This window comes from Podarcis gaigeae (genome assembly GCF_964106915.1).
Source record: "Podarcis gaigeae genome assembly, chromosome: 8".
Lineage (NCBI taxonomy): Eukaryota > Metazoa > Chordata > Lepidosauria > Squamata > Lacertidae > Podarcis > Podarcis gaigeae.
In genome coordinates this window covers 80,586,832-80,610,495 of record NC_139684.1, presented here as the reverse complement: position 1 = coordinate 80,610,495, position 23,664 = coordinate 80,586,832, and the positions used below count along the sequence as shown (strand labels likewise).

Here is a 23,664-nt window from a genome sequence, read left to right as displayed (position 1 = left end):
GCCATTTCTTCTTCTTTGTGTGCCTTGTCTTCAAGAACCTTCTAGAAATTTGATTGATGTGGTGGTTCAAGTTGGCAAGGGTCCCTGGATAGACCCTTTCCTTCTAGTTGCTTGCCTTCCTTAACTTTGTTCTACTTGGGCTTTATCTTGGTCCTCCGTCGATGATCATCTTTATTCCAAAACCTGGATCAGAAGATTTTCCACTGATTTGCGCTGAAATCCCAAATAACTCATTCCCAAAGAAGCAAACTCTGTTTTATTCCCTGTTGCCAAACCTTCAGATTTCATCACACCAGTTCCTTCACTGCTGTGGATTCCGTCTTCCTTGTGAAATGCATCAGAGATGGGATTGTAATTAATGTTTGCTGCAGTTCTTCTGTTTTTAGGTTATTTACTGTATCAACTATTTTCTTGTCCACTTCTTTTGCCTTGTTCCATGTTGACATTCATCCCAGACTGGACATTCATTTCACACTGACAACCTTTTGCAACCCATAATGTTGAAGTGTTTCTATGTGTGCCCTCCTGTTCTTTGCATCTGCCAACTTGTTCCTTTATGCTGCAGAATTTAGTTTATCGAAGCTTCCTAATTGAAAATAAAGAAGAGTTTCACCTCTCTGCGGCAAACGGATCACACTGCAGGACCTCTCCTTAAATGACAGCCGGATATATTCAACTTCCAAGATGCAGAATGAAGAAACGACTCTGAGGAGGCCTGCTTACTTCTCCACTTTTACCTTGGATAACACCATCATTCCCTCTACTTCTCTCTCTCTTCTCTCTCTCCCTCTACAGGATATGTCACTAATATCACCATCAGTGACTCTGGCAAGGCCATCGAGAATAGCATCACAGTTCTGAACTGCACCTCCGCAGGCACTAACGTTTCCTACTCTTGGTTAAGAGGGAACGAGAGCCTGGTGGTTGGAGAGCGCATTTCTCTGAGCAACAACAACCAGGTCCTCACATTCAATCCAACGAGCCGGAATGACTCGGACAGCTACAGCTGCTATGGATATAACAGCTTCTCTAATGACAGCACCTCATACTTGCTGAATGTTTTGTGTAAGTCTGGTTCTACCATTGAGGGAGGGTTGGAGCAGTTCTGGGAGCGGAGCATGTGGAGTTTGACTTAGGCCCTGAGAGAGCAAGACTATAACTTTTAAAGACAAGGATATCTGGCAAGCAGATTCAATAAGACTGAAATACACAAAGGTAGAAAGACCCACCATGTGAGTTAACTCACTTCATGCAAAGTTAGCACTCACAACTTCTGAAAACATTACTTCATGCCCCCAATCACCTTCTTTTGGAACCGGATTGCCAGAACTCTGTTGTTTTTAAAACTCTCCCCCCACTTATTGCAGTGTAATAATAATAATAATAATAATAATAATAATAATAATAATAATATATTTATATCCCATCTATCTGTCTGGGTTTCCCCAGCCACTCCGGGCAGTTCCCAACAGAATATTATTATTATTAATAATAAAAGCGATAAAAGATCAAACATTAAAGACTTCCCTAAACAGGGCTGCCTTCAGATGTTTTCTAAAAGGCTGATAGTTGTTTATTTCCTTGACATCTGATGAGAAGGAATTCCACAGGGCGGGTGCCACTACTGAGAAGGCCCTCTGCTTGGTTCCTTGTAACCTCGCTTCTCGCAGTGAGGGAACCGCCAGAAGGCCCACTGAGCTGGACCTCAGTGTTGAATGATAGGGGTGGGGACGCTCCTTCAGTATATCATAAAATATTTTGAAAGTACCATCAAAATCTCTAGGAGAGATAGAAGATCATTGTAGCGGCCCTTATTTGATCTAACTTGATTTCACACAGCACTGTCAACTCTTAAGAACTGCATCAGCCCCAAAGATAGTAAGTTGAAGTTCAGGGGTCTGCATCATATTGAGCGAGATCTGTGGCCCCTGTGATCCAGAGCCAGTGTAATGTAATGATTAGAGTGTTAGGCTAGGACCTGGGAACCCAAGGTTCAAATTCCCACTCAGCCATGAAGCTCACTGGGTGACTTTGAACCAGCCACTGTCTCATCCTAACCTCCCTCACCAGCTTGGTGTAGAATAAAATACAGAGGGGAGAACCAAGCAGACTCCCTTGAGCTTCCTGGAGGAAAAGGTGAGATATAAACGAGAAATCAGAGTAAATGAATGCATAAATAGAACTGCCTGGCCTAATCGGCGGCAAAGTAGCTGTCCAGCATCGGAGGCAGATGTCATTTCTGGACCGCTGGAATCCTTCGCTGCAGATGGCAAGGACTAGATTTGTGGCCTAGTAGAGGCATACCATGTGCTTTAGCACATAGCTCCTTCCCAGTACGTATTATACAACTTCCTGTATGGTGATTGGCTGGCCATGGTGTGATGTAAATTCTAGCCTTGCTGCTCAGCAGTTAGCTGAGTCAATACTCCTTCCTTGTCTCAGATTTCACACAGAGACACACATTTTACTGGCAAAACCTAAGAAACCAGAAGGAGCTCTTTCCCCTTTCGAATGCTCAAACTGCAACTGCTGCATATCTGGCCACATTGGGCTTCACGATGTTAGTTTGCTCCTCCTTGAGTTTTGATGAGGGAGAGGTAAATAATGTCGCTGCCTCTTGTGTTACCCTGGAGCTATTAAAGCGACAGGCGCCATCTCCCAAGTCAAGACCTGCCACCCGTAAGCTTGCAATTCCTTCTTGTCCTTAAGCAAAGCCAGCCACCCAGCAAACTTCAGAAATCTCCGCTAATTGCATTTTTTAAAAAAAGGCCAGCCTCACTTGATAATGTATTGTTCTTGACACACAGCTTTTCCATTTAATTGAGCTTATACGTTCCTCTTTTCATAAATTGCTCACGAATAAGCTGTAACAAGTTCCCAAAGATACCTTAAAAGCAGGGAACAAAATTATTGCCCAGCTTGCTCAACTTCCCATTTTAGGTTCACTGCTTCCTGCTTTCCTCTCTCTGATCACAGAGTCTGTAATATTGATTCCCAGATCACAAACCAGTAATTGGAAGTCATGGTTTCTACCAAGGATTTTCCCACAGTTTTGGGAAATCCTGAGAATTCTTTTGTCAGGATTCCCAGACAAATGTAAGCATGCTCTAAGTAAGTAAACTTATCCCGGATATGGAAAGGGCAGTCTAAACCTCCCAAGGCAGCTATTCAGCCGTCTCCGTACAAGCGCTTCTATCTGCAATTCAGCTTTCTTCCAACTAAGAAAACAAGATCACACTTCACATGCCGAACACACAGGCATGTGTCGGTCAATCTGACTCACGGTGCATTTTGCCAAAGGTGGGACCTGAGCCCTCCAGGATCTCACTGGCTTCCCCCAACTTCTGACTCTCCTGTATTTACTCCAGATGGGCCTGGTGTCCCTGAAATTGGCCCCAGTGGGCACTATTACGCAGAGGGCTCCAACCTCACTCTCTCCTGCACTGCTGACTCCAACCCAGCCGCGCAATACACCTGGAGTTTCAATGAGACATCAGACATAGGGTCCGCCTCCCAGCTTTCTATCTACAATCTGCAGTTCCACCACAGTGGAAATTACACCTGCAAGGCTTTCAACAATGAAACCAATGCTAGCTCCACCTCCGCAAGCCGGGAGATCTGGGTACTAGGTAAGTATCCACAGGGTTACACGCATCCATGGCTTACAAACATGACTTCTAACTCGCTGGCATAAACGCTGGTCGTTTATACTCCTGTCCCACTTCCTGCTTTCATGGGACTCTTCCTGGAGCCAAACCCAATGCTCTCTTTTTGCCTCCTGTTCCTTTTTTTTCTAATGAATGCTTGGGTATTCTGTCATTTTCTGCCTACCTACCCAGCAGGCTCTGGTGCCCTTCTGTTATTGATTTGTCTCCCACGGGATATTGCATGGCTCACAGTGTCTCTTCAAATCTAATCAGTCACCTGTCAATGAAGACCTTCAAATCAAGATCACCAATGGAATGCACCTTCGGTGGTGTTTTGCTGCCTTGGCAAACTTCTTGTATGTTTTCTGTTCATCTTATTCCCAGGACTCTGTCCTCTCTAGGATGCATCTCCTGAAACTGGATAAGAATCTTGATGCAACAGCTTACTGCTTCCCTTCGAAGCAATGGTGCTCACAGCCACTTGCTTCACTGTCTCTCCCTCTGGTGCCTTTTTGCACTGACTGTAACTTCTATTTAGGACTGTCCACAAATAAAATAAAACAAAAATATCTCTTGTCCGTGGAAATTGTCCATCTGTCCCCAGTCAGGGCCTTGTTCAGCACCTGTCACTCAGCACTTCTTTGGTATCTTTGAGGTCCTTCTTGTTCTTCTGTTGGTGAAAGCAGTCGCATGGCTTTTAAACTATGTTTCTGTCCTCCTTGGAAGATTTCAAGGGAAGAGGGAGTCCTTGCAGGCAAACCTGCAACACCCTTCCCTGCATCTGTTCACCATTTGTTCCTTGATAACCTTCTGCCTCCTCGTTATTCTTTCCTTACAGCGGAGGTTTCTGACGTTACCATTATGGGTCTGTCGGAAGCCATTGAGAACGAGTCGCTGATTCTGACTTGCACCTCCGTTGGCAGCGAGGTCTCTTACTATTGGTTCAGAGGGAATCAGAGCCTGGAGGATGGAGGGCATATATCTCTGAGTCATGATAACCAAAACCTCACAATAAACCCGGTCAGCCGGTCTGATGCAGGTTCCTACACCTGCCTTGGAGTCAACAGAATCAGCAATAACACCAGTACCCCCTTCGAACTGACAGTGTTCTGTAAGTGTGGCGCCAATTCTCAGTTCATCCCTTCTGTCACCTCCTTCCAGCTTCCCTCTCCCCTGTATGTACCTCCTAAAAACTGAATGAGGAATATATCATTCTTCAGTCCCTTGAGCCACCTCTTTAGCCCTTCACCATGATGCCCAACTTGTGATTCTCCTCTGTTTGCTCCAGATGGGCCTGATGATCCTGTAATCAGCCCCAAAAACAATACTTACCGTACGGGATCCAGCCTCAACCTCAGCTGCAGTGCCGACTCCCACCCGCCGCCTCAATACACTTGGATTTTTAAAGAGGGAATAATTGGGAACACCTCTGAGCTGTTGGTCTCGAATCTGTCTCTCAACGACACTGGGGATTATACCTGCAGTGCTTTCAATGTTGAGACTAATCTCAGCAAAAGTGCAAGCCTCCTTGTTGAGGTGTATGGTAAGTATATCTTCAGGGAACCCAGCTTGGTGTTTTCCGCTGTGGCACCAAATGCCACCAGTTTGTCTGCATTCTCTTTGGGGCAGCTCCCTGTGCTGCCCACTGTCTCCTCATCTGTCCTTTCCAATGTCTATATTCATCAAGACTTCCGTGAGTCTCTCAAGGAGAGATCAGGCTGGCCTGTAGCTTGCAACTTCCTATGCTGGATTATACTTCGTTTACAGGAACTTCCTTTATTTTCCACTCATTTTGCCTGATGCCTGCAGCGAATGGTCAGACAGTACCCAAAAATGAAGCGTTAAATAATGACAAGAATCATGACTGGTGGTAGGGTGTCGCCGCCGCCGTTTTAATAACATATACACAGCTAACTTGATAGTTGAAACATGCCACGTGGTCCTAACTTGATAACCCAGAGTACTAACTTGGGTATATTATATTCTGTCTACATCTGGGAATGGGGGTGGGGGGTGGGAATCCCATTTAATGTTCCTTTGTGTACCATGCTTATTTAGATTAGGAGGTGAGGAAACTTTCTTCTGTGGAGCCTGAGTTGCTTTTCCTTAGGAGCAATCTGTTGGGACATGGGTGGGTTAAACCACAGAGCCTAGGGCTTGCTGATCAGAAGGTTGGCGGTTCGAATCCCCGTGACGGGTGAGCTTCTGTTGCTCAGTCCCTGCTTCTGCCAACCTAGCAGTTTAAAAGCACATCAAAGTGCAGGAAGGTAAACAGCGTTTCCGTGCGCTGCTCTGGTTTGCCAGAAGCGGCTTAGTCATGCTGGCCACATGACCTGAAAGCTGTCTGCGGACAAACGCCAGCTCCCTCGGCCAGTAAAGTGAGATGAGCGCCGCAACCCCAGAGTCATCTGCGACTGGACCTAATGGTCAGGGGTCCCTTTACCTTTAATCTGTTTGTAGCTGGGGCTGTTCTTTTCTTCCTCCCCACCCATCGGGCTGTAGGGGGAGGGACAGCTTGAGCTCAGAGGTCTGAACTGAGAGCTTTCAAAGCCCCCCCTTCCCTCCACACTTCTTCCATTAGCACGATCTCTATTGGCTCACCACCCACCCCTGTCCTGCCTCCTGCTCTTCCTCTAGGCACACATCCACAAATTTTGACCGAGGGCCACTTGTCTTCCACCCCATCTTTAGCATGTAAGTTTCTTATGCAACATAGACCGCGCTGGAAGGTTAATGAGATTCTGTTAGCATAGCTTAGTGATGGGACTCTCACTTTGCATTGTGCATTGGAATGATCTGCGTTATCCAAACTTCTAGGCCAGGGGTTCCCCAACTGTGGTCTGTGGACCACCCGTGGTCTGCAAGCTTCATTCAGGTGTTCTGCAGCATGTTTATAGAAAAACACCATTTGAATTCTATGTTAGTAGCCCCCTCCAATGACCACTTTGAAAATTGCTGAGGGTCTTAGTGTGGACTCCAAAGCTTTCTCCACTTCTATGATGAACTGGGAAAGAGTCGCTCTGCAGCATGTGGAGTGGTTGCCATCAGCCTCAGCTTAGCCTGGACTCTGTGCAGATCTTGGACCCCAAATACGAATGAGGTGCTGGGATTCTGGCAGTTTCGGGTTGGGAGGGAAGAAGCACTTTAGAGCATAATAGCATAGAGTACCAGAATAGTAACAGGAAGCAAACAGATCTGAAAAAGATCCAAGCCCTTGAGAAGACCGGCTCAGTGACTAAGCTAGATTTAATTCTTTGTTTGTTTGCTGGCAGATCATATGCAACTGTTGCCTTGCCCTTTGGGCAGTGCCAACTTGACAGTTTTAAACCAGTGTGACTGGGATTCTTTATCCTTCTCTGTGCCTTCCAAGCATGCATTCAGTGCCTAGGAGTTACGAATTCACAAATTTTGCATGGTTTTGCATGAACCCTACACAAATACACAACCATTGTATTTGAGATTTCACCTTCTTGGAAATGGCAACCATGATTATCCCCAGTTGGGGGTTCTCCTATAAAGAGAAACCTTTATCCCTGCAAGTGCCAGATTGCAAAGCTTTTAAAACAGTTTCGATCCCTTACTACTGCAACGATATGTCTGGGAGTTTTTGGTAGATAGTTGCTGAAATTTCAGAAGCCAGGGAGGTCACTAAAAGAATGGTTGCCAATGCCTGGGGTTTGTCCTTACACAGGAAAACATGAACCAAGAGATTATGCAGACCAATACAAATGAAAGGCTAAATTGTGCAAATCTGCGAAATAAGTTGAACCTGCGTAATTTCTTTTATGTTACAGAATTCAGGAGCAGAATTGGGATTCCCTAGGTAGATGTAGATTTGTTTGTTTGTTTGTTTTTAAAACATGGAGTACATACAGCCCTGATTCTCAGATAGCTAATTGATGCAAAGTGATTGTTCGAATGCCTCCTGTTAAGTTTCAGTTGGTTACTAGGTTAATGTGTCACAGCTCTGCTCAGGTTCAGAGAGTCCTGTATCAAGCTCTGCTTCCAACCCACACCAGCCATTGGGCGTTGAAGTTGTTGCTGGCTTTTTCTCTTGGTCACATTGTCACATGCCACCCAGAACTGTGAACTGTCATCAGCTCCATTGCTGCTTCCTGGCAGATGAGCTAGGCAAAAGCCTGCTCTTTCACATCTGTTTGCTCTGTAGAATTTGCAAATCACTTCTTTGTGCTGTCTCAGTCCACTCTTTCACTTGTATGGTAATTTATCCTCATCTATCCAGCATCCATTGTCTATGAAAATGTGACATTCCAGGTGTGTTTGTGTCCTCCAGGGTCTTTCCGCATGATGCATCTCAAACGCCTTTCTTTAATCTTAGTTTCAGCATTTCCTTATTATGCCAATAAAGCTCAACCCTTGAACTGAGATACAGCTTAGTGCTTTGTTTATCACCCTGGGGGATATCCTGGCTGACTGAGTCACCTCTCTCAGTGATAACAACTCTGTGTAGTGCATCTGAGATCTGTTCCTCATCTCTCTTATTCTCCCACCACCACCATCCTTCCACCCCACCTCTGACTTACGCGCTGCCCTCATCAGTATAAAATCAGTATATCAGCCTTTCAAACCAATTTACTACTTGTGGTTCCCAGGGACTGTATCCTTGGAATTCTCTGAAAGGGTTCCTAATGAATTCTTCTCGTTTTCCTCCTAAAATTCAGTTCCCATTGCTCCTCGCTGGCGTCGCTTTGCTTTCTTTTAATTAATTGAATTCATTCCCAAATCCAAGAAAACCAATTAAACAAGAGCACCCACACGTGTGATTTAATACAAAAATCAAAAGCATGTCTCTAAATCTGATAAATCCTGCTGCGCCACCGGAGGCGTCCTGGGGGACCTTGAGCCACGGGGTATTTTACATCTGTTCGTTTCCTCCTCCACTCCGTTTTTTTTTTAAAAAAAACACACTGTTTTAACTATTTATTTTACTTTGCTTATAGGACAGCTGAGTGCATTATGAAGTGCAGTCGTGGTGAGGAAACCCCAGCCTCTCAACATCTTAATTTCCCAGAGGCATCTCTACATATAAATGAACATATGCAGACTGCATGCAAATACGTGTCAGGGACCTGCAACCCTGTCCATTCAGTTCCCTAGCAGTGACCCCCCACACACACACACACACCATCCAATAAACATCTTGCCCTTCCTCCTAGTGGTTAGGAGGACTCCTCAATAGGTGTCTCTGCAGCTTCTTTGCTGACTCGCCTCCTGCTCTCTTCAAGCAAGCGATGAGAGGAGTAGGCTCACCCTGTCACCGTCTTCCCCAATGCAGGTGACCCAGTGGCGTAGCGTGGGTTGTCAGCACCCGGGGCAAGGCAAGTAATTTGCACCCCCTAACCTGTGGATTAGGGGATGCAGGTGGCGCTGTGGGTTAAAGCCTCAGCGCCTAGGACTTGCCGATCGAAAGGTCGGCGGTTCGAATCCCTGCGGCGGGGTGCGCTCCCGCTGCTCGGTCCCAGCGCCTGCCAACCTAGCTGTTCGAAAGCACCTCCGGGTGCAAGTAGATAAATAGGGACCGCTTACCAGCGGGAAGGTAAACGGCGTTTCCGTGTGCGGCTCTGGCTCGCCAGATGCAGCTTTGTCACGCTGGCCACGTGACCCGGAAGTGTCTCCGGACAGCGCTGGCTCCCGGCCTCTTGAGTGAGATGGGCGCACAACCCCAGAGTCTGTCAAGACTGGCCCGTACGGGCAGGGGTACCTTTACCTTTACCTTTAACCTGTGGATTTGCGCCCCCTAACCCTAACCCCCAGATGTTGCGCCCGGTGCGGCCGGGCCCCCCCTGCACCCCCACGCTACGCCACTGAGGTGACCTCCAGATGTTCTGGATTACAGCCCCCATCAACTCCTGCTAACACATCAGTGCTGGCTGGAGCTGACGGTACTTGTAATCCCAAACATCTGGAAGGGCACCAGGTTGGGTTAGACTGCTTTGTCTTCTCTTTCTCTCTCTAAGAGGTGGTGCCGATTTGGCCCAGGAGAAGAGACAAGCTAATGGTCAATGGGCAGCAATGGTGCCTGTTCAGGAAGAGGGCCCAACTAAGAGCATCTTGCCCCAGGGCCCTCGGGAACCTCGAAGCATCACTGCATGCAGTGCAGTTGCCCAGGATGTTCTCCTGCACAGCCTCGTGGAAGAACCCTGGGAAAGCTCTCCTGCTTGGTCCAGCAAACTGCATAAACTTCCCCGACACTTCATTAAAGCACTTAGCAGCACACGCCCCATATTAACATTCCCTTTACAAAAACCCCACAACACCCTATTATGTGATGCCATCAGCAACTGGTGTCCAGCTACTTTTAAATGGGCAAGGGACGGACACCCGAGATTGAGCACTAATAGGGCTTAAAAGTGACCACAACAACATAGAGGTTGTAGAATAAAATATCAAATCACCTTGTTTTTGTAAAAAGTCTCTGGGTTATAGCAGTGGCTGGCGCCACTTAATTGTTAATTTCAAAGCGTGAGGTCAGTCGCTGTCTCAGCTACTCTCATTTCAAAATTTCATTAAATCACAGTTTGCAAATTCCATGTAAATTGCTGCTAAGAAGGGGCCTTTGGAGAGCAGCTGCAGGAACCTTGTAGCTCACTTGCTTCCTCCTCGAGATGTATTGGCTGGAAATGCTGCCAAAATGTATCTCCTCCAACACACACACACACACACACACACACACACACACACACCCTTTCTGTGTGTTCTCTATAATGCAATGGTGCCCCAAACAACCCACAGCCCTGGCAATTCAGTACGTAATCCCTTGAACACTTTCTTATAGCAATCTCGAGCTATGCTTTCAAAAGAAGCAGGATTCTGCTTTAAAAGTGACAGGATTTCTGACACACTCCAGGGACAAAGTGCTTCACTTTCCCTAATAACCACACTTGAAGAGACCCTGCCCAGGTTTAGGACCCATGAGGACCCACAAAGCATGACCCTCTTTCTGTTTTGTGTACAGAAACCCTCTCCAATCCAGTCCTGTGGCCTGCAGAAGCCATAGTGGCAGAGAACGCAAACGTCTCCTTGCAGTGTAACACCTCCAACAGCCTCGACGTCAACGTCACCTGGTTCAAGGGCAGTAACCCTGTCCCAGACAAGGCTGTGCTTTTCAACAGGAACCGAACCCTCACTCTAACTGCCGTCTCCAAAGATGAGGAAGGGATGTATACATGTAAAGCTACCAACCCTGTCAGCAATGCCACAAGCAACCCCAGTAATATTAGCTTGGCATGTAAGTAACCCTGGTTTGAAAATGCTTGGTGGCTCCTTTCTCCTTGCCGTTGCTGCATGCATTTGGCAGGGAGGGCATCTGTGAGTCCTAATGGGGATTTCCTCTCTCCCTTGATCTCCCCACCCCTGGTCTTTCTGAAATAAGGGGTGCTGGCGCTTGAATCATACTTGGAGGCTAAGAGCCCCCTATTCCCTAACCCTGATGTGTGGAGGTAGCTTGTGGGGAGGCGGGAAAAGCACTCTGCAAATGCTAGCAGATGCTGTCTCCTTTATTAATAAAGGCCTGCCTTCTAAAGCTAAGCCATTGAAAATGCCTTCGGAGAGCGGAACCCCAGTGAACACTTTCTCATATTAAGCCCTAAAGCTGGTTGGCCAGCTCTCTTGCTGCGTTTTGGGGTGGTGCACACACACGGAGGCAGGTGTGTGTACGGACGTGGGTGGCACTGTGGGTTAAACCACAGAGCCTAGGACTTGCCGATCAGAAGGTCGGCAGTTCGAATCCCCGCGACAGGGTGAGCTCCTGTTGCTCGGTCCCTGCTCCTGCCAACCTAGCAATTCGAAAGCACCTCAAAGTGCAAGTAGATAAATAGGTACCGCTCCAGCGGGAAGGTAAAAGGGGTTTCTGTGCGCTGCTCTGGTTCGCCAGAAGCGGCTTAGTCATGCTGGCCACATGACCCGGAAGCTGTACACCGGCTCCCTCGGCCAGTAAAGCGAGATGAGCTCCTCAACCCCAGAGTCGGTCATGAGTGGACCTAATGGTCAGGGGTCCCTTTACCTTTACCTTTACACACAGGGGGGCAGGACGACACAAACGCACCTCGCCCCTGTTTCCACCCCTTGGTCCTGATTCTACTTGCTTTCCTTTCTAGATGGGCCAAATAACGTTAAGCTGAACCAAACAGGAACAATAACTCTAAAACTAGGTTCCCGTTTGGCTCTGCTGTGTACTGCAGAGTCCCTACCCGAAGCCCAGTTTCAGTGGTTTTTCAATCATACTAATATGAATGTGACGGCGAACACCTTCAACACAGCCTTAACAGCCTGGGAAGATGGAGGCAATTACACCTGCCAGGCTTACAACAGCGTCGTTAAGAAGCTGGCCTCAGCATCTGTCAATGTGAAATTGACAACGCAGGGTGAGTCCCTTGACAAGCCCACATTTGTCTCTTGTCCCACCAGCATTTTGAATGTCCCACAGTCTCCCCCTGGACCTGATTATTTGGAAATGTGGCCAATCCGAGTGGAATTAACAGAGGAGGACGCAACTCACTTTTTTTGCGGGCAGAAAAGGGTGGTATCTAAAGTCAGCTGCACCAAGATCTCATTGAAACCAGTTGAGTGAGTTCATCCTGACAACTCCCCGTGATCTCAGTGGAACTAGGTGGAACTGGATCCAACCCAAAGGTCTTGTTTAGGCTTTCCCTTGCTCCTGCGCCTTTAAAAAACGTATACCCTGCCTTTCTAGGCGAGATGTCCACGCAGGACTATTAACAGTGTCACAAAATAAAACACGACAAGCAAGATAAGATATAATCAAACAATAAACTGCGTTAAAAAAATTAAACTTTAACTACAGCCTGAAAACGTAATAGCTTCGGTTTTCCCCACCCCACATTGTTGCAGCTTCTTTACTAGCAAAATCTTCACCTGCTGGGTTTCTGGGTGTCCGACTGCAGTTTAAAGGCACAGATTACGCAGGGCCAGGGTTAAAAAACAGAAGAGGCAGACCTTGCTATCTATTCTTGCACCTGAATGCTAGGAAAAAACTTTGTGGCAAATTTCTGTAGTCTTTAGTATTGAGGGTTTTATGCAGCGAGATGTTTTCTTTTGGAGGAGGAATGATGATCCGGAGATGCGTGGGCATTGGTTTAGAAGCTGTTCAGAAGTACAAAAATGATACAGGTTGCTTAGGCATCGTAGAAGGGGTGCAGCAAGTGCAAGCCATGGGTTTTTTTATGCTTCTCATGGGGCTGCCCATGTTGCACCTGGTCTTCCCACATTCTAAATCCCATAGGGAGCCCACATGGGTAGAAAGGGCTGCTGCTCCAGAAGTTGTCCTTCCACACAGGAGGAGCCACAGGTCATCCGGAATGGAGCCTCCACCCTTTGTATCTCTGTTGCCCCTGTACATGTGATGTGTGAAGAGACCTACTGGTTTGCACGGTACAGAGCTACTCTCTGTGCTGCAGCCTGAGAACCCCATTTCTTGTGGTGGTTCTGGTTTGCTGGTTGTTTGCTTAGGCATGGCGTGAATTTGTTAATATTGACTCACTACCAACCCCCTGGTTACAGGAACAAATTTAGACGTTTGTTAATTTTCGTCTTGGTTCTCGGCATTCGAAAAGTCCTGCAGCTTCCTCTTACGTGCATCAGACCTAAATGCGACAAAACCTCTCAGCTTAGAGATGCAAATTTGAAGCAAATAAGAAACGGCCTTTAAGATGCAGAAAGATTGGAAACCTAAGTGTAATATAAGCAGCTGTATATTGCTTTTTATTAGATATTGTTATTTTTATTAAATCGTTTTTTGTGATAGTGTTTTTAGCAATTGTAAGTTTTTAAACTGTATCTAGTGTGTATTTTAAATTGTTGTAACCCGCCCTGGGATTGTAGGGTGAAGGGCAGATTATTATTATTAGTATTAATAATAATAATAGTCATAGAATAATATGAACCAGGAACAGATTCCCTTCTTCTCCTGTGAGTGTGCATCAGAGGGCTCCAAAATCATTTGATTGTGGTGTGTTTCACACGGAATGCTAAGCCAAAGTATGACTAAGTATTAATGAGCAAGCTTGTGGGTTGCTCAACACTAGGGTTGCCATATTTCAAGAGTTGTTGAGCTTTTTTTGGCAATGTCCAGGAAATTCCAGACATATGGCAACCCTACTCAACACTATCTAGAGCTAAGCCTTGGTTTGTCATAGCACATGGTCCATGACTTGTCTTCCTCTAACAAACCACAAGCTGTAAGCCAAAAGCAAACCTTGGCTACAGCCCATGGTTGGTTTGGAGTGAGACAAACCATCAGCCCAGGTACACACAAACCATGACTTAGCTCCTGGTAGGAGAGCAGCAGCCAGGCTAGGGAGGAGGTAGCCATCACCAACTTGAATAACCTCTGAGTAGATATGGTTAGGGACTGCGCTGTTAGTTTCAATTTACAAAGCCCTATAGAGCTTGGGATGAGGATATTGGCAGGACTTCCTCCTCCCGAATAGGCTGCCCATGTCACTATGTCCTAAAGATGGGAACCCCCTAACCATATCAGACCTTTATGAAGGTTACATTCATAAGAGTCGACAGGACCTTTTCTGTTGTGGCTCCTACCGTGTGGACTGCTCACTCTCCCTATTAGGCCAGCCTGGCTGCTTTTGCCAGCCGTTAAAGATCTGCCTCTTTGCCCTGGCCTTGCCTGACCTCTAGTACATGGCTGATTATTCCGGTTTTGTTGAATCCCATTGGGTTTCTGGGTTGTGAACCCTTTTGCTATTATGGCAAATGAAAAGTGCTGTAGAATTTTTAAAAAATTAATCCAAAGGCCATCACTTGTGAGGAAAGGGGATATGAAGTGAAAGATTGAGAAGCCTCTCTGCACCCACACCACATATAAACTTGGGGTAAAGTTGCCTCCTCTTTTTTCACTCCTGCCCCTTTGCTTTGTTAACAGTAGTCAGACCATACAGAAAACAAGCTGGTGAAGTTTTCCCCACCACCACTTACCTCCATGCCATTAAAAAGTTCATTGTCTGAATTTCTGTTTGTCAGAGTGACGTTGAAGGCACAGGAGCTAGGGACGCTAAAATAAACAAACAGATGGCAACCTTGGCTAGAGGTCCCAAAAGACTGATTTAGTAAAGGGAAAGGGGCATTACGGTCATAGAGTTTGTTTTCTTTGCCGGGGGGGGGGGGAGGAAACATCTGCATATCAACCTAAGCATGTTGTGCTTCCTTTTTCTGGTTATTTGGCTATAACTTTTGATAGAATACAGATAATGGAACAAGCTTTGTTGCATTACACTCTTGAACAAGCTTTGTTGCATTACACTCTTCATTAAATTATCTTTCCATTGATATATAATTTTATGGTCTTACTCCCCCCCCCCAAAAAAAAAATATGGTGTTATGAGACATCTCATCTCGGAAATACACTTTTCCCAAAAGGTTTCCATAATTTTGGCCACTTTCCAAAGTTCACGATTCCTCTTGTTCCCCTCTTCCAGAATCAACTCCATCAGGTTCGGGTCTCAGTCCAGGACAAATTGCTGGAATTGTCATAGGTTGTTTGCTTGGAGTAGCACTCATTGGAGGTCTCGGATATTTCCTGTTCACCAAGACTGCCTTGGGGTAAGTTTGCCATCTTGGATTGGGGTTCCCCATTTGCCATCTGAATTTGCCATCACCCCAGCTTCTCCAGGACCTTCCTGCTCTATTTACCTGGTTTGATTGGTCTCTCTGCTCACGCTCGGGGTTTGAGGCTGTCTCAGGGGTGCGGGTTTCTTTCCTGTCTCTCCAGCCTGGGTCGGAGCCCTGTCTTACACATCTCTTGGAAGAAACAAGTGTGTCCTGCTGTTCATGCCTCCCAGCCAAAGCACTGACACTAACCTGGGTTGCCAAATTCAAGACAGGGCAGGGGAAGAAACTTCTGCTTCTTCTGCAAAGAACTTGAATAAGTTGCAGCTGCTGAAATTCCCCGCTTCTTCATAGCCTGTCAAAAGACACAGAAGGCCTGCCCTCTGTTGAATCTGGTGACTCCAAAAGCACACACATTTTATTTATTGATTTATAAAGCAATTTATTTATTATAACAAATATGTGTATACTGCTGCAATATAACAAATATATCAAAGCGGTGTACAGCAATAAAAGCATAAAATCATACAGTGAAACGACTTAAAGCTTTTAAAAAGTTTAAAGCACACATATGGAGCGAATGGATAATTATGATTGGATGGACCCTTTTTAAAAAGTGTTAAGTCTTACGCATTGTTTATGACATGTTTAGGCAACAATACTAAGTATGGACCTGCCAAACTTTCAGCTATCAGGGACCCTGAAAAGTCAAATGCATATGTAAGTGGGGAGATCGTAAGGGGTGGGGTAGGATGATGATAGTGCCAAAATTTCAAAGATTGACAGTGTTCACGGGAGGAGAAAATTCGTCTCCTGAACTCAGAACAGACGTATAAAGGTCGGGGTGTGTGTCTGAAAGACAGAGAGACTGGGTGGGGAGTGGTCTTCAGATCATCTCCAATACTTTCCAATGAAGCCATAAGCAATGGAAGACAAAACAAGGCTAGCCCATGGCTACTGGTTTTTGCTCATAACCACATAGGGGTGTGCCCTAGGCCTATTCTCAGTTCACACAGGGAAACAGCGAGGCCCCCCAAGGCCTTGCCAGTGCCCTTTTATTACCAGTTGAGGACCCTTCAACTCTGTAGATGTTGATGGACTACAACTTGCATCATCCCTGACTAGTTGCCCTGTTAGCTGGGAATCATGGGAGATGTAGTCCAGCAGCATCTGAAGGGCCGGAGGTTGCCCATGAACTGAGTGCGCTCTTTAGAACGTGTCCCAGAATTCCCTGCAATTTACCGGGGTTTCCTTTGCTGCCACACGAGGGCTCCCTTTGCAAACAGGTCAATACGGGGAAGGTTCCGTCAGTGTAGAAAGTTTGGAAACCACCACTGGTGTGGCCAAGGGCAAGATAAAAATTGGATGGATGACAATGTGGCACAAAGAAAGCGAATGAGATTTATTATTTCACGTGACTGGTCACTAGTATAGGACAAGGGGTAATGTGCTGGTTCTGTTGTTGGGGGAGAGACCCCCTGCTTGCTATAGGATCAAACAGTGTCTGCTGTTTACCTAGGAGGACGGAACAACACTCATCTAACGGAAACATACCCTCAGCTCCCGGCCGCAGTAAGTATCAGCCCAACGGGCTGGGCCGGGGTCTGTGTGACGCATGTTGTGTGCTCTATGTTACTCTCCCCGGCCACCATCACCCCGTTTAGGCTGAGCCTTTATAATTCACGAAGAAGGTAGATGGCCTTTCCGTGCACTTCTGTGCCAAAGCATGGGCAAGTAGGACCACTCCATCCCCAACCCAGATGCATCATGGGAAACTCCTGCTTAATCCGTTTCATGGGAGCAGGGAGAAAGGACTTCACAGCTGCTCCAGCTCCCATTTCCAAGAGACTGGCTGGGGGAATCTCTTCCCTGAACCCTCCTGGGGAGGGGAAAGGAAGCTGCTGTTTTCTGTGGAGTGTGGGTATCTTCCTGTCCCCTGTCGCCCTCTCCGCCCACCCCACAAAAACCCTTCATCGTCTTTTTGGGGTTCCTGCTGTGGCTCTGTAGCCAGCCTGGTGGTGGAAAAGCTCACGAGAGGGGACTTGCAGGAGGTGATGGGGCTCGCCAGACTGGTCTCTCCAGAGAACGGCTATCTCTGCCCTCTGCACCGCCACCGAAATTTTCCTGGAATCAAGTCTATCCAAGACCGTTCTTTGCCTGCCTCTTTAATCATGCTTGGGATTCGGTGCGAAGCAAGGAATGGAAGTGAAGAATTGAGGGGTGAGGGTGGAAGCAGGTGGCTCCCTCTACTCCCTACATTGGCCTTGGAGTTCTCAGGTGGACTCAGCACAGGTAGGAAGATGCAGCAGGTGGGGCTGGAGCAAGGGGGAAGGGTGTGAGGTGGGGAAAAGACTGGAGTGAGGAGGGGACGGTCTACATGCACACACACATCCCCTCTCCTGTCCCACCTGTCCAGCTGATGGACCATTACCTTGCTCGCCTTTGGTCCCCACCCTGCATTCAGCTCTCACCTGGGGCTCCTAGAAGCTGTCAGCAGGCGACAGCAACCACACCTTGGAAACGGCTTCAACTGGCCGGCTAAACCAGGTGAGGGTAGCCAATGGGTCTCACACCCTCAGTGAGCTAGGGACTTTCCCCTGCATGTGAAGACAGACTCTGGCAGATGGAGCAGACGAGATCAAAAGTGGGTCCAACGGTCAAGAAGGCAGACGGGGCCCATCCATCTGGGATGGGAGACCATCTAGGAGAAGGAAAACTCTGATCCTAAACCTCTGCTGCCTTGTGGGATATCTTCAGGAGAAGAACAGACTCAGGAATAAACCCTACACAAATTCGGAGTGGAGTCCCTAAAACGGTTGGCGTTGTATGCCTCCTTCTGGCAACTCCTGCAGCCCAGCTGGCACGAAATGTCTTGCTCTGCTTTCCTTTGGACCACATCAGTGAGGCCAAGAGGGCGGTCTTGTCATGTGGACAGCGCACACTTGGATGCTGCTCACGCAGTGCTTTGACGTCACTCCCGGAGGCGCACTGCCTCTCAAGACAGACAGATGTCTAAACACGCGTTGCTCATGTCCGGCATGTTGTAGGATTGCCAGTCTGGGCTAAGTGTAGGCTTCTGGGGAATTAAGAGAGAATGTTTACCTGCTAGGCCTCCTCCCCCCCCCACTAAACTGTGGTTTAGTGAAAGTAGCAGCTGTGCATACCCAGTGGACCTCTCCTTTCTATGCAGCCCTAAATGTGGGAGGTAGCTAAGCTGTGCCCCCCCCCCCCGATCCTGTTGGATTCTCCCGTTGGGAGCCCAGCAATGTCTGAATGGCACATGGTCAAAGAGGTCAGCCCTAAAGGAATACGGCCCTTTAGGAGATTCCTGATACCAAGGGGGAAACCCTGGCCAGGCACCTTCATTGCTTACCACATTACTAATCCAGCTCACGCCATTTGTCCTGTCTGCTTCCGCTAATCCAGTGGGAGTCCCCGCCCCACTGTGGTCCAAGGGCAGAGGGTTGTGGGTTTTCAGTGTCTCCTGCTTGGCTCCCGTGGGCTTGTGTTCAGGCTCTGTCTGTTGTACCTGCCAGTTCCCTGATACTCTCTCTCTGTCCTGTCTCTGTCATTTCAGACCAGGGCGTCACTGACACCAAACCCACACCGGTAAGGACGGAATCATGATACTGAAGTCCGTATCATGATAATTGGTTTCATAATTTTTGACCTGGCAATATCTTGCAAATCATGATTTGTGTGTGTGTGTGTGTGTGTGTGCTATCCAAAAATCACAATGTGGGGAAAACTGTGAAGCCAGCCAATGCCTCAACATAGCTCCATCCTTATTTCAGACATTGTGATATATCGGTACATTGCGATGTTTAGCTGGTGATATATCACAGTGCTGAAAACCAGATATCGCCCAGTCCTAGAGGGGTCTGGGGGCTTCCTGAGCCCATTCCCAATTCTGGAACAAGGAAGCAGCCCCAACTCTTTGACCTGCTAACAGTAGCTTCATCTGCAGAACGTAGCAATGTGACAATGACTCAAGTTCTTGATGGGGACAAGATGTTTGGATTGCCTTGATGGTGGCAAACTGCCCTTCATTAGAAATTTCCAGGCAGAAGCTGCACGGGACCACCTAGCATAGATGCTGTAGTAGTGGATTTCTTGCATCAGCAGGTCGTGGGATGGACGACCCCCGAGGCCCCTTCCAAATTTTCAGCAGCATTATCATGCTTAACAAACAATCTGCCTCTCCCCACCCTTGTGATCTGGCCACTTGGTATCCTAGCCCTAATGATCCAGGATTCTGGCCTGAGAGGTGAGTGGACTTTGGTGCCCGAACAGCCAAACTACCCTGGGGATGTCTTGCTTGCTCCAGGGTAAGTGAGGTAAGTCTGTACAGTCTGCTGGTCAACGTAGAGTTTAATTTTACCACGCTTCTAGCATCTCCGAGGGAATTAGATGTATCTCTCTCAGAGCAGAAGAGGGCTCCCTAAAGGGGAACTAGGAGCTAGTTGCTAGGAGATTCATAAGCTTCTCTTTGGCCTCCACCTCACCTGTTTGGAACGGCCTCCCTCAGGAGGTGGTGTCCTCTCCTTCCTTGGAGGTTTTTAAGCAGAGGTTGGATGGTCATCTGTCATGGATGCTTTAGTTGAGATTCCTGCATTACAGGACTCTTGAGGTCCCTTCTGATTCTACAATTCTGAGATTCCCTCATCCCATACAAGGAGAATCACCACCTTTTAAAATGGACCTGCTCATGTGCAGTGGGTAAGGGGCTTGGGGCTCAGGTGGTGCTGGCTAAAAGCTTAGCCACACTTACCTTTTGCCGTTCTCTTTCCAGGCACAGGTCCACACTTTAAAATTCCGAGTCTGAGAGCTCCTCTTTCTTTTGCCCTGGAGCTTTCCCTGCAAAATCTAACTATTTGAAGCTGAAGCGCAACGAATGGCCATTCAAGTTTTCTGTAGGTTGCCATTTGCTCCAATTCAGCTTTAAAGAGCAGGTTCTTGTGCAGAAAGCTATGGATCCAAAAAAAATGGATGCTTGGACACAGAGCTTTAAAGTGTGGACCATTCCTGGAAAGCATGGAGGAAAAGTTAAGTGTGGATAAGCTGTATGTGTTGGCCGGCAGAGGAGGAAGACCAGAGCAAAACAGCCAGAAGCAAAATACAGACAACCTAGTAAGCTTAAAAGTAATCTTAATTGCACAGATTGTTGAATTCCAAAGAAATGAAATGTGTTTCAAAATTTCAAAATAAGAGTTTAATTCGTGGCTGTTACCCTGGTACTTTTGCACTCGCTGGCTGGATCACTGGAAGTTTGATGCTTCCTGAGTAACAGATTGCTTATCGATTGCATGCTTTTCCTTATAACCTTGCAAGTGAAAAGGCCTGTGCCTTGTGTGCTGCTGTTTGCTTTTCTTAATTCCAGTGAAAGCTGGAGATTCGGGGAAGGGCCTTTCAAGATCCCAGGAGGGGCTGCTTCCCCCACAGGCCCACCTGTGGCAAGGGCCCTGCCTTCAAACCTTCCTTTGCTCCCTCTGACTCCTTCTGATGGTCTCTTGCAGGGTGAAGAGGACATACAATATTCAACACTAGCCTTCAAGGCCAACCACCCTCCTCAGCCACAGCCAGCGGCCGCCCGGCCTTTGGAAAGCAACATAATATACTCAGAAATCAAGAAGAAATGATCAGAGATGAATCTCCCCTAATGGGCTCACCAGTGCAAACATCCTCTATGACTCACCTCTGCTTCATTTGCCTGGATTTTATTTTGGTTGGGGGGGGGGGGTAAAAAAAACTGTTGCCTCTTCTGAAGATAAGACTATCAGTCCCTCCCTTACACACACCACACACACACACACACACACCACTCAAATGGTTCTCCTCTACCAACCTGAGCTGAAAACAAAAAAAAGAGAAGTTTGTCTCCACGCCCTGCCACCTGCTGTAATTGAGGGTAGGGTTTGGAATGGAACCAAACCGTTTGAAAGCAGGCCTTTCTTCCACCCACCCTGCCGTGGCTGGCATGCATGACAAGAGGGAGGTCGTTTCATCCTCGGATCTGTGTGGGGACAAACTAGAAACATTTTAGATACCTCTTTTCCCTTTCACTCTCCCTCTCTTCCCATCCTGCTATCGTTTCGCTTCCTGGCTGTGCCAAACCTCCCCTCTTTCTCCTGTCCCTCGGGTTGTGGTGTCGCTAGGCAGCGGTGTGGCTGCTGCTCCCCCAGGCCTACCCCAGACACCACAAGCCCTCCCTGAGGGAGCTGGATTCCAGGCACCGGCGAAGAAAGTGCTCGATATCCGAGAAAATGTGCACTGGGAAACAGGCTGGTGTGGCAGCTGTGTCCAGGGCCAGCCTGGACTGGAGAGGACCTTTGCTCCTGATGCCTCCATCTGACTCCAGATGCTTCTGAGCTTATTCTTTTTTGAGGAGGCATAAAAACTTGCTTGGGGGTCAGGCCAGACCTGTGGACCCCTCTTACTGTCCAGAATGAACTGGCAACATCTCAACAAGACAGCAACACCCCTAGCCCTGCAGTCTGGCTTTTGGCTTCAGCTATTCTTTTGCTCATGTGAATTTGAAAGTGCCCTGTGTGTGGATATGGAACTCGGGGTGACGTGTGGGTGGGAGGGGGGGGATTTGTGGTGGCAAAGCCATAATTATTTCCCCTCTGCCTGGTAAGGCCACCAGTCATTATGCCTTCTCCACCACCACCGCTCCATTTATCACGATTAACCCGCCAAATCCAGTCTATAATAGAAGGAGGAAGATGTTTTTGCAGAGCAGATTGGTTAAGCATATCAGGCTGCTATAGAACATGGGGTGAGTTGAAGCATCTTGAATAGATTCCCTTCCATGTTTCTCCATCTACGTGGTGTCTAGAAATGGAAGAGAACTGTGCCAAATGTCTGGAGGCTTAGAGCACTGGATAGGGGTTAGGAAGCCACCACTTGTGGAAGAGGAAGAGATCCAATGTCTCCCCGTGTCCCCAGGGCGACCGCAGAGCCAGTGGGCAAAGCACTGGGGTCAGTTGCAAGAACCGTGACACTCGCTGAGCAGCCTTGAGCAAGTTAACCACCCCTCAGACTAACCTCCTTTGCAGAATTGTTGTGGGGCTACAGTGAGATAAGGCTATAACAATAATAATGCCTCAAGCCAGCAGGAGAGGAGGGGGAGATGGGGTCTCAGGAGATTAATTTATTTTAATTGCAGGTGTAGAATCAGGGACAGTGGGGTCTGCATTCTAGATTAGCTCAACTCCCACGCGGCAAAGAAATGTCTCAGAACGGGCAGGCGAACTGCAAAATTCAACGAAGTGTGGCGAGGAAGAATGGAGGAGGGCGCTTAACAGCGAGCAGTTGTCTGTTTTGCTTCAAACATCCGTATCGGTTTCACAACTAGCCAGCTTCTAGCTAATGGGGCAGACATGACGGGCACTGTTGATGTTAGCCTGAGCCAAAGGCAGACCTCGTAAAATCTCTGATAGGAACGAGAGGGGAATCCCATGCCTTCTGCTCCCTCGTCGTGTTGTTTGGGTGTGCGTTCTCCTCCACCACCACAAGTTTGTCATCTTCAACTGAGAGTGCGCCTTTGCTACGATAGCATCTCGTACACTCTGGGCCTCGCTAATCGTTGGGTGTGGCTGGAAGACGGCATGTATTCACGTTAAGCTTCAGGACGGAAGGACAATGGAGCAGTGTTTGGAACAAGCGCAGGGCTCATCATGCCCCAGTTAACCCATGCGTCGTTCTCCCATCTTGAGGAGGCCTGGCACAGTCGTCTGCAATGAAGGAACCCCCACAAAAGAAAGCTTGTCTCCCTCTTGCATCAGGTTGGCACCGGGCCTTTGGAATGATTACTCTGTGTCCTGCGGGACAGGAGTAGCAGAGAAGGCCGCTCAGATCTGAGCGAGAGTGCAGAATTGGAGATGAACGCAAAGCTGATGATTGTGGGAATTTGGGCTGTTATTCTGGTTGTAAAATGATAAATAATTTTGTTTTTAATAATAACGATGATAATAAATTGAGAATGGAAAAGACTTTTGTGTACATTGTGGAGGAGGAGGCAGGACTGGCCTGCCCGTGAGGCAAGAATACCCAGCGGCAACAGATCCAGCCTCCAAGGAATGTATCACCCGCTGTTACTGCTCCAGCTGCAGCACACCCCAAATTCAGTGGCCTCTTAGAGAACAGGAGGTGCTGCCAGTCTCCTTCCCTATGCTTGTTCCTGATGAAGGTCATTATTCCCACCTTGTTCCTGATGTAGATCTTCACTCACCCTTCTTCCCTGGCCGGGGAAGGGGCATCATTTTGTGGTTTGCTTCAGGTGCCAAAATGTACTGGGGTAGCCCTGGGGGGGAGCCGTAGCTGTCCACTTACAGATTTGAAAATAAGGGACCAGCAGCCTCAGAAATAAGGGATCAGCAGCCAAAATGAGGGATTTTAGTCAACCAGGCTCCTT

The 23,664-nt window shown here is 47.7% G+C and overlaps 1 protein-coding gene and 1 long non-coding RNA gene across 2 annotated transcripts in view; both read left to right on the top strand.

Moving 5' to 3' along the window:
- Nucleotides 1–23,234, top strand: part of LOC310850493 (hemicentin-1-like) — a 43,073-nt gene extending 19,839 nt beyond the window's left edge. The window contains exons 11-20 of the mRNA XM_083752014.1: nucleotides 796–1,065; nucleotides 3,369–3,629; nucleotides 4,486–4,758; nucleotides 4,936–5,190; nucleotides 10,624–10,896; nucleotides 11,765–12,031; nucleotides 15,119–15,242; nucleotides 16,768–16,820; nucleotides 18,826–18,857; nucleotides 20,765–23,234. Coding sequence (XP_083608140.1) covers nucleotides 796–1,065; nucleotides 3,369–3,629; nucleotides 4,486–4,758; nucleotides 4,936–5,190; nucleotides 10,624–10,896; nucleotides 11,765–12,031; nucleotides 15,119–15,242; nucleotides 16,768–16,820; nucleotides 18,826–18,857; nucleotides 20,765–20,887 — 1,931 coding nt within the window. The 3' untranslated portion in view covers nucleotides 20,888–23,234. The remainder of the gene's footprint in view (nucleotides 1–795; nucleotides 1,066–3,368; nucleotides 3,630–4,485; nucleotides 4,759–4,935; nucleotides 5,191–10,623; nucleotides 10,897–11,764; nucleotides 12,032–15,118; nucleotides 15,243–16,767; nucleotides 16,821–18,825; nucleotides 18,858–20,764) is intronic.
- On the top strand, nucleotides 5,913–10,052 carry LOC310851849. The gene is made up of 2 exons (XR_014567879.1): nucleotides 5,913–8,943; nucleotides 9,478–10,052. It is a non-coding gene; the product is annotated as an uncharacterized lncRNA (long non-coding RNA).
- Nucleotides 23,235–23,664: the final 430 nt, after the last annotated feature.